Below are 14,634 nucleotides of genomic sequence, written 5' to 3'. Positions count from 1 at the left end.
GTATATATATGATGGTTACTTTTTCAATGATGGCTTTATGTCACTTGTTTCTTTATTCGAGATGACAGAAAATTTACAATAAGGTCTATAAGAAAAGCATTACAAGGTATTTGTCATTGTATTTCTGTCTTGTTCTACTGTCCTCCTGTAGATTAGACACTGATTTTATTCATATATTTGTACTGATTGTGTTATGCAATAAAATAATCATTCTCCCAAAAGGTGGTGTGTTCCTTTGTGTATGTAAATGTATATGAGCATGCCTCTTTATTGCATGTGTGTATTTGTATGGTGTGTATGTGTTTAATGCTATCACACCATGGTGTGTGATCTGACATGTCTAGTCATCAAGACCAAACACTATCAGTGTTGAATCACAAACTCACTTTTGATCAAAAAAACACAAACACCATAGATGTTTGAAATGCGCATTTTATTCGATCATTTCATAAACCAAGAAACACATATTGAAAATTTAATGATTTAATTTCACAGGATGCTTTTTATAACCCCTCAATTCAAGCTCTCAGAATATTTTTTCCATATAAAAATATTATTGGAAGTTTTCTTCCAAAATAGGGCAAAAGCAGTCCTTCCTTACCTGTTTCTTAATTGCAACAAATGTTCATTTACACATCATTCCCTGCCCTTCTCACTCACTCTCTGCTCACAAGCCCCTCTTCGCTGCCCCCCTCCCATTCCATTCATTATTCATCAGTTTTTTGCCTCCAGTGATTCCACTCTTTTAGTCAACTGTTCCACTGCAACCTTTAGCTTCCTCAACTCCTGCTGCAGAGAATTCACTCCCTAAAGACAGAGAGAGAGAGAGAGAGAGAGATGAGTAAAATAGTAGCACAGGTGCCAGCCTGAGAGTAAAGTTTCAAATTTATATAAAATTCGCAACAACCAGTTAACTAAAAAGCTAAGCCCCATTGTTTTTGTAGATAGTTGGCGAGGGCTGAAAAATTGGCACTACAAATATTAACTTTTGGGGTCATTGCAATATTGCAGTGCCCATGGGTCACCAGAAATTAAACCAATTTCTTGTGGGTCTCCTCATTTTTTGGAAAATAAAAAAAGTATATTGGTTTTTCTGCATCCTGAGAAGGTTCAATTCTTAGTCATTTCCAATTTAGCTTGCTCGCAAAAAAGATCATCATTTACATATTAGATATCGGTATATCGACATATCACCAGTCTTAGAGATTTAGTGACATACATTGTACACACTGAAAACCTGCCATTTAGCCAAGGCGGAAAGAAAGCCAATCTCGGCACATATTGTTTTGTTTTTTTGTCAAGAATCATTTAAAAATATTTCTGGGCCATTTGTGAATGTACAAGGTTACAGTTCTCAATTACCATAGTAATTAGGAGTTCCACTGAAGTTAATCCAATAAATGCTTTTTTATGCTTAATAGTTTACAAGGTATAAATAGTATAGCTTATCAAAGTACAGGCCATTCAATAGCAGTTGGGAAGATAAAGCTAGTAAAATTTGGTATGCCAAGCTTTAAAACCGTAGGAGTAACCAATGTGAAATAATTATGATGAGAGAAAGCTAAATAATTAGATTCGGACAGAAAAACCAGAAGCCCATTGAAATAGCCTACACTGATTTATAGTTGCAATTGTCAAGATGCAATGAGCAAAAGTGGGTTGAGCAAATCAAAAGCAATAGACAGCATAAGGGTGAAACAGATATACGTGCTTTATAAAAGTATTCATATACTGACTTGCAGTAGTACTATCAGTAGCACTATCAGTACTACTGTATATTCAGTAGTACTATCCAAACAAAATAAATGACTAATGATTTAGCCTGTTAGGTTTTAAACAGCTTTCAAATTTATTTGGAATGGTCAGCAACTTTTTTTTCAAAAAGTTGCTGTCTAGTCAGTGCACTCCAATACTAAATATCTTTTGTGACCACATTCCCAACCATTCGGTCTTTAAAGCAATATCATGAAAAAAGGAGAAACGTTCACTCACCGTGCTGTCACCTTGTCGATGCACCAAGGCAGCAGTGGTGGTACTCATCACGCTCTTGTGAACTTTGAACTCTTTTGTTTTGGTTGCCACAAATCCATCTTTCAGAGAGATTAGAATTGGCTTGCCTTCTTTACCTGAAAACCAATCAGAGGCCTCCACTGAAGGCTCTGGACCTATTGTGTCAGGATACAGATCCTCTTGAAAGAGATCAGACTGAGGAATATATAAAGAAAAATAAATCAGGTTATTTTGTCTTTATTGAGGCATTGCTAGTGAGCAATGAGAGGGTATAATCTCAGTTTATTAGAACCGTCCTATCCCTGGGTGAGGCTAGAGCCAATTGTGATTTTCCCTGTGGGGCTGTCAGCCAATATCAAAAGCAGACTGTGCGGCCCACCCATGCATTGGATCACTGCCTTAACAGGATGAGCCACACAGCAGCAAATTTTATCTGCGTACATAACTTTACTGACCGCAATGAGGACATATAGACTGTACTCTGTACAAGACAGACTACAAATACAAGTACAATATTTATAGTGTTTTGGTATATTCATATTCCATTTGATAGCGCTAATATTGGGTTTGCCTTTACCTTGCGGGGAACAGTCATTACAATGGGCTCACACTTCCTCTCGTGAAGCTTGTAGAACCTGAAAGGACACGTGACTATTGTTAGACAGATCATTCCTCACGCGCACTCACAAACAGCAGCACGGTGCAGTACTGCTCACTGAGTGAAAGAAAAAGAGGCATCAGGAGTCACCATCATGTTATATACCTGGCAATTTCACACTTGTTGACCTCCAGGCCCCTCTTGGGCATGTAGCCCATGCCCTTCTGGCTCTCTTTGCTGCTGTACATGGAGAGGTAGTGAACATAGGGCGCCTCATCGGTCACCTCAAAATACCGGATACTGCTGTCACCCTGGGACAAAGGAGACGAGGTTCATACACTTCTGTTACAACAGTTCAGGCCCTCTCCATACTTTTTTTGTGTATGTCATATTATACATTGTATCAAATGTAATTTTAAACATTTATTAAGATTATAACATATGTATGATTTCCTATTTACTGATTACAGCACTCTTGATCAGTTACAAACAAATTATCTATATTCATATTTTATTTGATGAATACCCTAATCAAGGGTGTGTATTTGAGGACATACCATAATTGTAGTCCAGCAAGAGCAAATAACCAAGCACAGTACAACAAATTGCATAATTCAACAACTGCATCAGAATACCTAATGGAAAATCAACTCAGAACACTTTTAAATGCAAATCATTAAGTGCAGAACGTCCAAAGAGATACACGTACCGTACATACAATCTAAAACAATTACTGTAACAACACAAATAATCCAATGTAAAGTAAATAGGACATACACTGAGATATTTCAAAAATGGAATCTATCTGTAAAAACATATATACACTAAGGCCCTACCTTGCCACAGAGGTACACAATGCTTGTGTCAGGGTCAAAGAAGGGTAAGATCACTCCACTGCTTGTGTCCAATTCCTGCAGGGTCAGGGGCTCACCAAAGTTCTTCTGTAAAATGCATATTTTTTCACTTAAACTACTGACATGATGCAACAATTATCATGTGCACTTGTGGTTATACGTGCTGTGTGTCTCAGTAATCTCTCATATAGTATATGGCACATGTAATGTTTTCATAGAGAAGGCACAACACTGTATAACGTCCTCATTAGGAAGGCACATGTAATGTTAATACCACTATTTGCGTCGATACCACAATTTAAAATAAAATAAAATATTTGAATGTACACTCACTAGAGAAACTCTGCCGCCAAACAGTCCTTGCTCTCTCATGCATTTTTTTACATCCATTTATACAGAGCTTTTACATTTTTTACATCCATTTATACAGAGCTTTTACATTTTTTACATCCATTTATACAGAGCTTTTACATTTTTTACATCTGTTTATACAGCTGGGTAAATACTGAAGCGATTCAGTTTAAGTACCTTGCTCAAGGGCACAACACCATCGTCCTAGCTGGGAACTGAACCTAGGTATACAAACCCAGTTCATTCACCATCATACAACACTGCTGCCACTATGTCATGTAGGATACAGCATGACACAAAGAATGCACTGACTTCCTGAGGGCTATATTTTAATGTACCACTGAACAGGCCAAAACATCTGAAATACATTTTTAACGTTCCGAAGGCACGCTCAATCGTTGACCTAGCCCTGTCAAACGCACAAATAAAAGAAGCTGTCAGTGTGTTCTGGCTCAATGTATGGAGTAAGCAGCCATGATTCTAGTGGATAGCCAACAAGCAATGTAAATGCGCTGACTATAAATGCACTCCCTGCAGCCCCGCCTCACATGGCATCCCATAATATACTCCATTTGACTGCAGTGACAGTTAGAAATGAACATAACAAGAACCAGTGAACCTACACACATTTAACAAATGCTTATTTTGCACTATTTTACAAGAATAGATCAGATCTCCCATGTTCCTGGAGTCTCACATTAAAGTAGCTTCCATTGATTAACTCCATACTGCAGCTGCAACTGCAGTGCCTGAATAACTAATAACAGAACACAGCTTGCAGATGAAATAGTCAAATAGAAAGAAACAAAACGCGACCACATTATTGATCACCAGACTTGCATAGCGCCCAATGTTTCTATGGACACAGCTTCTATTGTGATGCCAAACCCATTCCAGGGAGCAAAAGCTGGAATTTAGATGTCTAGAGGGATGGAAATCTAGGTTTAGAGACATAAGGTTTTGACATAAATTAAATAGGTTAACCCCAATATTGCTCAGGTTTTACCCGGATGTAGCCTGGCTACATCGTAGCTGGCTAGAAAACCTTCACTTTTCAACCAAAAGTTTAAGCCTGAATGCCTAGATTGCATTTCACTGACTTTTCACCACAAAAATGTTCACTGTAATATTAATGCAAACGGGTTCACAGCAGACCACGAAACTACCAAACCTGCCGCAAGTGACAAATATTCTGTTTACGGGACACAAAGCTAGCTATTCCATCTGCGCTTACATTGTCTTGCAAAAAAGGACCCATGTTTTTGTGGAAGGTGCTGAATCGACTCACCGGGTCCCAAAGTGCCACCTGCCTCTCACTCATACGGCTGAAGCCTGTGGTCAAGATCTTTCCATCAGAAACAAACACTGCCCGGACTGGTCGAGAGCCTTCATGGGGCTTTTCCTTCTCCTGCAAGAGAAAGAGAAAAAAGACCGAGAGAGTGAGAGAGAGCAAGAGATGTCTGTCATTGGGGATTTGCTGGGCGGTTAATCCTCTTCTACAGCATGGATGGGCCCCTCAGCCTGATATGAAATCCAGTCCATGCTAGTGCTGACTGTGGCTGGCACAGGTGGCTCTAGCGTGGCCCAGTGATTGGGAGAGTTTCAGTCAGCTAGTACTACATGACATCATCTCATCATGTACCTGCAACCCCCACTGTTCAGTCAGGCACCCACAAGTTCCTGTTGAGCGGCACATGAAGTGTCTTTCTCTGACTCATGTCTCTGCAAGCCCAACTTGTGAACTGCACTGATAAGAATCAGCAGCTGACATCATGTGCTTTTGAGGAAAGCACATGCTTTTCTTTACTCTTCAAAATCACTAGCCAAGGACGTAATGACTGTTACAGTGTGAGTATGGTCGTGCATTGGGGAAAAGGGGGGAGAAGCATAAACTTCTTCATTGATGGACAGTGTACTGTGTAGAATTCTGAGGACGTAGGCACTGACAGCAATGACAGTGCCCTTGCGAGGGTCCAAGACGCGGAGCATCTTGTCTTTGCAGGAGGTGAGAATCTGGGAGCCATCCTGGTTCCAGCAGGCACTGTAGATGAGGTCGGAGTGTAGGGACTCAATCCGCACCACTGCTTCCCCACATTCCACATTCCACAGGATCACCACATTGTCACAGGCTGAAGGGAGAGAAAGGAGCGGCAGAAAACATACAGGGGAGAGGACAAACCAAAATAAGAGTGACACAGCAAAGGTGAGAGGAGCTGTATTGCTAGAGTATCTCTGCAGTAGTGAAGTACTGACATGTTTATCAATAAGCGTATTAATATTAACAGCAGTACATTATAATAGTAGCAGTACTGCAGTAGTGACACAGCTCAGCTATATGAATGTGGTAGCATTGGCAGTATAAGAGTACCAGTGTAGTCTAGTAGTATTAATAGAGATAATGTAGCAACTTCACTAGTGTTCTTGGAGCCTTGCAATCAGCAGCAGATTATGGGCAGTGGGTCTGTAGTCATATAGCAATAGTAGTATTAGCTACAGTAGTGCACCTGCACTCAGGAGCACATTATGGGCTGTGGGGTGCCAGCTGATGATGCCAACTCTTTTGGAATGTCCCTCTAGCATGACCACTGGCTCGGTCAGGGGTTTTATTAGGCCTCCATCCGGAATTTCCCAAATCTAAAGAAAAGGCAGCGACAGACAGTGATGAGACACTGACGGACAGTACACTACTGATGGAGAGATATACGCTACATATTCACACAAAGCACAGCGACTGCATGCAGCAGCCCAGTGGGCTTTCCTGCCAGTATGTTCAATATATCGACATTCTAGGTAGACCACATGTGACCAGTTCATCAGCACAGTGGGCCATCCATTCAGTACATTCAGTACATCAATACTGTGGGCTATCATCTTAGTATATTCAGTTTATTAGTACCATGGACTATCTACTTAGTATATTCAGTTCATTAATACTGTGGACTACCCCCTAGATACATTCAGAACATCAGTACTGTGGGCTATCCACTTAGTACATTTAGTAAGTCAATACATTGAAATGTCCACTTAGCATATCATAACTGTCCCTTGCACAGTGCTCCAAAACCTTGCACAAGTCACACACATAAGTAACCATCCTACCAGCCCAACCTCCATTCAGTGACTCTCACCATAACACTGCAGTCCTCTGAACCACTGGCGATGATGTTGTCATTGTGGGGACACCACTCAATATCCAGCACCGGGCCAGTGTGTCCACAGACAGTGGGGTAGGACATGTCGATACGCCCCGTCTGAGGGAGAGAGGGGTAAAATTATAAGGACAAGACAAACACACAATCACTGATTACTGGACACTACACTCAAGAATTCCTCAGAATTTATACAAGTAATACAGATTTCACACTATACGGATTTAACATTAAGCAAGAGAGAGTGTGTGGGAAACTTGTACAGTCCGCAAGATACAGCCTGTAGAGGTTGTTCTTCAGGCTGCAACAGAAGATCCTCAAAGACTCATCCTTTCTGACTGCAGTAGGAGGTGTACTGACCACTTATAAGACGAGAGCGGAAAAAGATAACATACACTATTTCAAGACACATTTTGTTTTCACGTGGGAATTGTAGTTCACGTTTCAAAAAGTCAGTGACATGTGAAAATGTGAAGATGCAAATGGCTGAATGTGACCTATTTTCTTTTCACATGTGAAAAAAGGCTAATTTCACATGATTTTTTGTAAGGGATATCTAGCAGCTGAAAGGTCCAGTAGGATTAGAACAAAACAGAGAGAAGATGTTCAAGCTGACTGAAGCTTGACACTGACATAAAATGAAGAAATTCACCAGTACTTACACATTAGCTGACTAGACACAGTATAAACCTAATTGTAAAGACCCTACATGAAAAGAGAAAAACAAAACTGAGTAGGCCTACAGTGTAAATGAGTGAGTAAATTTCGCAGTAAGAAAAAAAGATAGAGAATGAGTGTGAGAGAAAGAATAGATGAGAAAGGCAAGGGAGGACAAGAGGCCCCATCAGCTGATGCCAATTTAATAATTACGCCTCTAAATTTTCGCTAACTTTGTTACAGCCTTTATGAAACTGAGCTCACATTGCCTGCAGATGCTACTTTGTGGCTCTTACCCAGTCCACATTCCATCCAAACCATGTAAATAACAACCTTACATCCCATTCAACAGTACAGTGATTAACACTCAGAAAGAGCTGACTGATTTTCTTGTTTTCTTCCCCTTGCAGTTTAAGCATGTGACTTCCATAAGGAGCTCTACTGACAGATATAGTCTAATTGGGAGCTATTCTATCTTTGTGCATTTTGTCTGTTTCCCTTTTATTTCCAGCAGTATCTGAATATTTTACTAACTTGCACTCGCAGTTCAGCGGTGGGTCTATTTCCATTTCAAAAGTGAGGATTTTATTGGAAAAGCAACATCATATAAGCACAAAGACCAACATGAAATAGGACTCTACAGCAAATAAATCAGCCAGTGAACAAAACACTTGCATTCAAAACATTATATGAAATTCACTCATAAGAGGTATTCATTGGTTAAAATAATTCCAGTTCACAAACCCCTCATTCATCCAAGCTAGTCAGCCCAGAAGATATCCCAGGTCAGTGCAGATTATCTACAGGCATGGAATTCCTATTTCCATTTCTTCGCCAAGAGGCAGCAATGGACTAGAGGACCTACTATTGTTTGTGTTTGATTATTCAGAGTATACCTTGCCACAGCATCAACTAAAATCCTTCCCTCCATAGTAAACACCACTTCACACAATGGCCAATTGTGTATCACCCTGAGGCTGGTCAGGCCACATTTGGCACCGCCAGGGTCAGGATTCAGTTCCGGATTCAGTGCACTGCACAGAGAATCAGTTCTTAGATGGGTACGCCACCTGAGAGCCCCAAGGCACAGGATGTAATACTGATGTTCCTCTAACTCAATGGGACAGTGCGTTGTGAAAACTAGCTATTTGTGTTGCTTCACATCACTATACATAACACCCACTGCCCGATCCGGATGGAGCGCCAATGTGACTTTTTGAAAGCTTGCTTTGCATATTTAACTCGTCAAATGGCCATTCATGCAGTGTATACAAAAAAGTAATATTCAGATTTGATTACAATCTGTGCATGTGCAAATGCATTCACAGCTAGAATCATCACCAGAGGAAATGCATTTATGCACTGATCGCCCATTGCATAGCTTCTGTATATACTGTGAAAATGGATATAGCAGAAACTGTAGTACAACAGAAATCTCTCTAGATTTCTCTCTTTATCTGAGATGCACACCAGTTTCTCTCTCAGTCTGGCTACTCTCCCCACTTCCTGCATCAAAAAAGGGTGACAGTATCGCTCTCCTTATATGGTCAAAAAAACAACATGGAAAATAAGAGTGACAGGCAAAATAAGAAACTCAGACCCACACTTCCTGATTTAGAAAAAATGTTTGTTCTTACATTCTCAAACATTCAAATGTCATGTGCAACCAAGAGGGTTGAATTAACATTACATGCTAATACATTCAGACTAAAATGGTTAATAATGATCTAGCAGATCATGGCCAAACTAAGATGATCAAAGTTACAAATTTAATAAGAGGATTTTGGATTTTGTTGAATTTTATCTTAATTTTGTATCCTTATATTAGAATTAGCACTATTAAATTGTACCATTATCTAGTTTAACTTGAGTTGGGTGTGTAACTAAACTTCATCATGTCAAGTGCATGAACCTGAGGAAAGAGCAGTCCATATGACACAATTGTTCTCCTCTGATGTCCTCAGCTGCAGGCCAGTAACTATAAGCCACACAATACTACAGCAGAATTCCACTGATAGGAGAGGATTACTGCATCACTCACTGAGAACAGCTGGTAGCCCGCGGTCACCTGGTACGTTTGGGCACACTGTGTGGTCTCTCAGTCATAGAGTCTAAAGCAATTATAGGGCCCTGCATAAGATTACTGTATGAGCCACTCAAGAGCCACATGGTGCCTGTTTTCAACAATCAAAAAGATTAGCCCATGCAGCAGTGGACAGTTAGAAATAACATTGCTTTTTTCTGACCACACCAGCACTCTGTTGCATGTTTTGCAAGTTGCCTTGTGGTACAGGAAAGTTACTAAAGCGTAACTGAAATTTTGACGAGTGGAAAAACAGAACTGAAAAGAACACTTCAGTGCTTCAGAGTCTTAGACATAGAAACTGTATCAACATTCTCTTCAGACAGCAAAGGATAGTTCTGACCTTGCAAGAAAGGCATCAACCAACCCTACTGCTAAAAACATAAAACATCTTGTATTTGCCTATTTTTGTGCTGCTCATCATATTTGGCAGATCCTGAGATATTACATTAATTATTCACACTGCTGTCACCTTTCTGCAGGGGACCCTGCATTGATGCTATATCTGAGTCAAATACAAATTACTTGATGTTCTGTGGTAAAGCATCTCACTCAAGATCAAAACGTTCAGGGAAAACACCAACCATTAGGTTTGGTGTTTTCACACCACTCTATGCTGCATACAGTTTGCCTTCACATACATTAAAAATACAGTGTTAATCCTCATGAAAAATCAACACTTTGTTCACACAAACAGAATGACATCATTTCTGTCATTATCATCTTTAACCCTTCTCATAATTTAATCTACAAACACACTCCATCTGTTAATATTTTTTATAATTAATATATACAGTAGATTTTTTTTTGCACCATCCTGGCATGCACATTATATCAGCATTATGTTTTATTTGAAAATTTTAAATATTTTTGCCATAATTTAACTGCTCATTTGTACTGTAATTTATCTTGAACCCACCTTGTTCAAAGGGAGGACCATGAAAGCACCTCCACCACTGGCATCCACGATCATGGCCACAAACTTGGGGTTGACAGAGCAGAAGTTACTGTCCCAGGTCATCTGAGAGATCCTGATGTCATCGTAGCACTGGTCAGCTTTTACAGCTTGGCCAAAGACATGACGGAACTTACTGGCCCTGACAACCTGCCTGGCCATTGTGACCTGCAAGCATAGGAAAAGGATGCAGGAGAGAAAGGACCAATTTACTACATACAGAAACAAATTAAAGTGGCACAATGAACACACAACAGTGCTAATACATAAAGAGATGATACTTCCTTCCACTTGCTGCTCTTCATAGAACACAAACATGTCTAACAGTATTCCACTGCTTCCAAATGAATATCAGCATATATTTTATGTACTGCTATTCTGTATTTCACAATTTTAGTTCCATTTGAACAGGAAATAATTAATCTAAGCTGTAGAGTATTAAGGCAGTAAATATAGCTGGTAATGACCTATATTTATTCTTATCGACTAACTGATACCTGTCATTCAACCCTTAATTTGGCAAAGGAACATGACAGAAGTGGTGGTCAGTATTGCAAAACAGAGAAAGCTCCTACATCAACAGATTGTGTTCTGATACAATATTAATACACAGACAGCAAGTGACAAAATGATGGCACTGTTTAAGACAACATCCTGCCCTCATGTGGAGACAGAGACAGAATTTTTAGATGTTATAGTACAAAAGCTACAATATGAAAGAATGAAAAAATTGTATCGAAATATAATATGGTCAAAAAGGTTATAAATAGTTATAATAAAAAAAGCATTTAATTCAGAGACAATTGTAGCTTCTGTCCAGAAAGGTTCTCTGCAAAAATGCATGCACACGCACACTAGGAAAGAGGAAGGAAAAGACAAAGCTGAGCAACAGAAAAAAGAAATAATGGGATATATTCCAAACCCACTTCCCCTCATATTGTGCATTTTCTCAAACCTTCAACATTAGCACTCACACATACAAAAATATGCATACACATGTACACAAACACACCTGCACACACATGCTCATACACCCATCTCACACACACAATAATGAAACCTGTCCACATTTAACATATGTGACCACTATTTAATCAATCCCATAATTAAGCCCTGGTATTCATGTTTGCAGTGTCTGTTGAAAAAGAGAAGTAGATTGGGTGCGAGAGAGGACGCTACTAAATCCAAACTTAAAAGATTACTATGACAACAAACAAGATTAACTGGTTTGTTGTTATAACAGTATGTCCATCAATTACTACTTTTCTATCTAGATGTTCAATGTCATCATTTATTTCTACTGTAATCTTCTTCTGTAATCCAGAAAAGTGTGAGGGTGTGTGTGTAAGAGAGAGAGAGAGAGAGAGAGAGAGAATCTGTATTCAAAGAGTTGTGAAACCACTCAAAATTATCACTCCTACCCCTTTTTGATTAGACTTATATGGGATATAGGTGATATCAATTACCCCACAAATTTACTTGCTTATAAAATAGATGCCCAATGGTTTTAATAATACTGTAATAGCCAAATTAATATATTACTGCCATGTCAGTGGAAGATTTTGTCTTACACAAACACATCTCAGATTTTAGATAAGTCTGAACCAAATCTGAAACATGTACACTTTTACATCCAGTTCTTGGAAAATAGTAAAATAGGCTTTTCAAAAATGTCAAAAAATGTAAAATAGTCAATATGATAAACAGTGCATACATTGGATTCTGCATGACTCAATGAATGTGCCAAAAAGATTGTTTCTAGGCCGGTTTCTGAGATGCAGGCCCAAACGTAAAACACTTTGTTATAATGCCAATATGTGGTCAATGTGGACAGGTGTTGGTGATTGAGTGCCCCCGGGCCTTATGGTAAGCATGTATACCAAGTTTGTTGGCAAAAGGGGTGCAGATATCTCCACTCTTCCTTTATGGTGCCTTCGCTGCCAATTTGTCAGTACATGGCAGCCATATTGTTCGACTGAGCAACTATCTTTTTACAACTCTTAAAGACAAAGGTCCAAAGAAATAGCACCCAAAATTGCAGCTAGATTGGGTGATTGCTCTTGGAGGAGATGAGTTTTTGACAAATATGTACTTTTGTTGCAGAGTAACTGAAACATAAAAAACATTTCTGATATAGTGGTAAAATTTCATACAACTTGGTGTGTGCTTCTTGAAAATAAGTAATACATAAGAAAGCAAAAGTTGTTTGAAATCAGTAGCCGACATTCAAAGTACCAGGGGAATGTCCAATGGAAACAGACACTGAATTCAGCAGCACACCAGTGCCAGGGTATTTCAAAAATCGTTGTGTTTTATTGCTACACTGCGATCATAAATTCGCCGCTCCCTTGCCCTGGCATTCGGTTAAAAAAAATTTTTTTTGCATTCCCACGACTGAGTTCTGACTAAAGGATGGGCCAATGGGATGAGCACAAAATGTGCGCCCAGTGTTCATGGGAGTTGTAGCATCGTGTAGTGTCAACGCGAATAGAGTTAATTATTCCAGATGCCTTTTGAAAAAGAGAGACGGAGACACCACACTGCACCACTGCCGAATGGCGGGTGTTAATGTCAAGCCCTGCCCATAGCCATGAACATCACGTCCAGTTCATAGAGCAAGGAAAGGCTAGGTCAGAAAGTTATGACAAGTCAAACTAGGCATGACGACAAGATATGGTAGGCTACACTTACAGCATTAAGATAACGATAAGTACAATATAAGTTCTGGATGAAGATACAAGTGCAATATGAAAAGTTATAGAGAATAACGATACAACTGAGATGAGAGGGATCCTAGATTGGACCCTGTTGAGTAGTGATTGGATTAATTCAGGTACACTCTGCGTGTGCAAGAGATGCGTCAGCCAACGGCGAAAAATGGGCAGCGACCGAGTGGTTCGTCGAGGATTTCAAATGTTTTCAAATAGGCTAACATTTATAATGGGCACCGGTGATTAAACGTTCATTAATTCCATAGCGATAAGCCTAATAGTCAAAAACGACATTATTAGGCCCTATATCAGGCATGGAAATTCCAACTTGTCACAGAAATATGTAGCCTGCAGTAAAATGTGCAGTGTTAATTCAACTCTTAACAGATACCATTTGGTCACACATTCCATGTGGCCATTTTACTGTGTAGTCTTGTGCATTTTGAATATATTGTAAATGTAAACAGTCTTCCAATTAATTGTGCATTAACTGCAAGACTTGGCACAATTTTCCGCTACACGGAATTAAACCAGTTACTTGTGACTAATAAACAGCATATTTGTAAACAACTGCTTTATAGTTTGTTTAAATTGACATCTGAGTGTATTAATTCAGCGAACAATATTTACTGAAATTGATGAGGAACATGAATTAATACCTAAATTACCGATAGAGACAACAATTAGCAAATGCTGCGCTCGTCTATATTCATTTAAATAAAGTTTAAAGTTTAAAACTTGTATGTATGATATTTAGAGTGGATAGGCTGTGATAAGGCATTTCACAGTGTCAGGGTAATTTTGAAAAGTGATAAAATGATCCACTACCTGCTAATCGGGTGAACTTCTCCGGATTTAGGTCGACAGAGAACTGTTGAAGACTTCGTCAACGGAGAACGAACCGTTTGAACGCTCCAGAGGAGACTTTACAAGTGATGGAGGAAGTAGAGAAGGGGTGGGAGGTGCCGTTTGTTTTCTGAGATTAAATTACTGAGTTCAGGCACATTTGGAAAAAGAATGATTTTATAACGTATGATTAATATGCAACAATGGAATTATTTAGTCACATCTTAGTCATTCTTGTTAAAGAATATAGAACCAAGCAAAGTAAATAAATGCCAAATAACACAGAAAAACACCAGAATACAGTGAGACGTACTGTTTTTGCAGTGTGAATTAATTGCTGTGCTGTGCAGGCTGAAGTCACAAGTTTTGCAAACGTAGTAAGTAAAGAAATAACATATTTGCTGAAACAAATTTGAAATG

The 14,634-nt window shown here is 39.2% G+C and overlaps 1 protein-coding gene across 1 annotated transcript; it reads right to left on the bottom strand.

Moving 5' to 3' along the window:
• Nucleotides 1-414: 414 nt before the first annotated feature.
• On the bottom strand, nucleotides 415-14,328 carry LOC118220236 (coronin-1A-like). The gene is made up of 11 exons (XM_035404000.1): nucleotides 14,197-14,328; nucleotides 10,622-10,825; nucleotides 6,942-7,064; nucleotides 6,318-6,447; nucleotides 5,761-5,942; nucleotides 5,102-5,221; nucleotides 3,445-3,549; nucleotides 2,774-2,919; nucleotides 2,588-2,645; nucleotides 1,993-2,205; nucleotides 415-807 (listed from the first exon to the last, which is right to left on the bottom strand). The coding sequence occupies exons 2-11, from the start codon at nucleotides 10,817-10,819 to the stop codon at nucleotides 715-717; spliced, it is 1,368 nt and encodes a 455-aa protein (XP_035259891.1). The 5' UTR covers nucleotides 10,820-10,825; nucleotides 14,197-14,328; the 3' UTR covers nucleotides 415-714.
• Nucleotides 14,329-14,634: the final 306 nt, after the last annotated feature.

The sequence above is a fragment of the Anguilla anguilla genome, chromosome 2 (genome assembly GCF_013347855.1).
Source record: "Anguilla anguilla isolate fAngAng1 chromosome 2, fAngAng1.pri, whole genome shotgun sequence".
Classification (NCBI taxonomy): Eukaryota; Metazoa; Chordata; class Actinopteri; order Anguilliformes; family Anguillidae; genus Anguilla; species Anguilla anguilla.
This window is presented reverse-complemented; position numbering and strand designations above follow the sequence as displayed.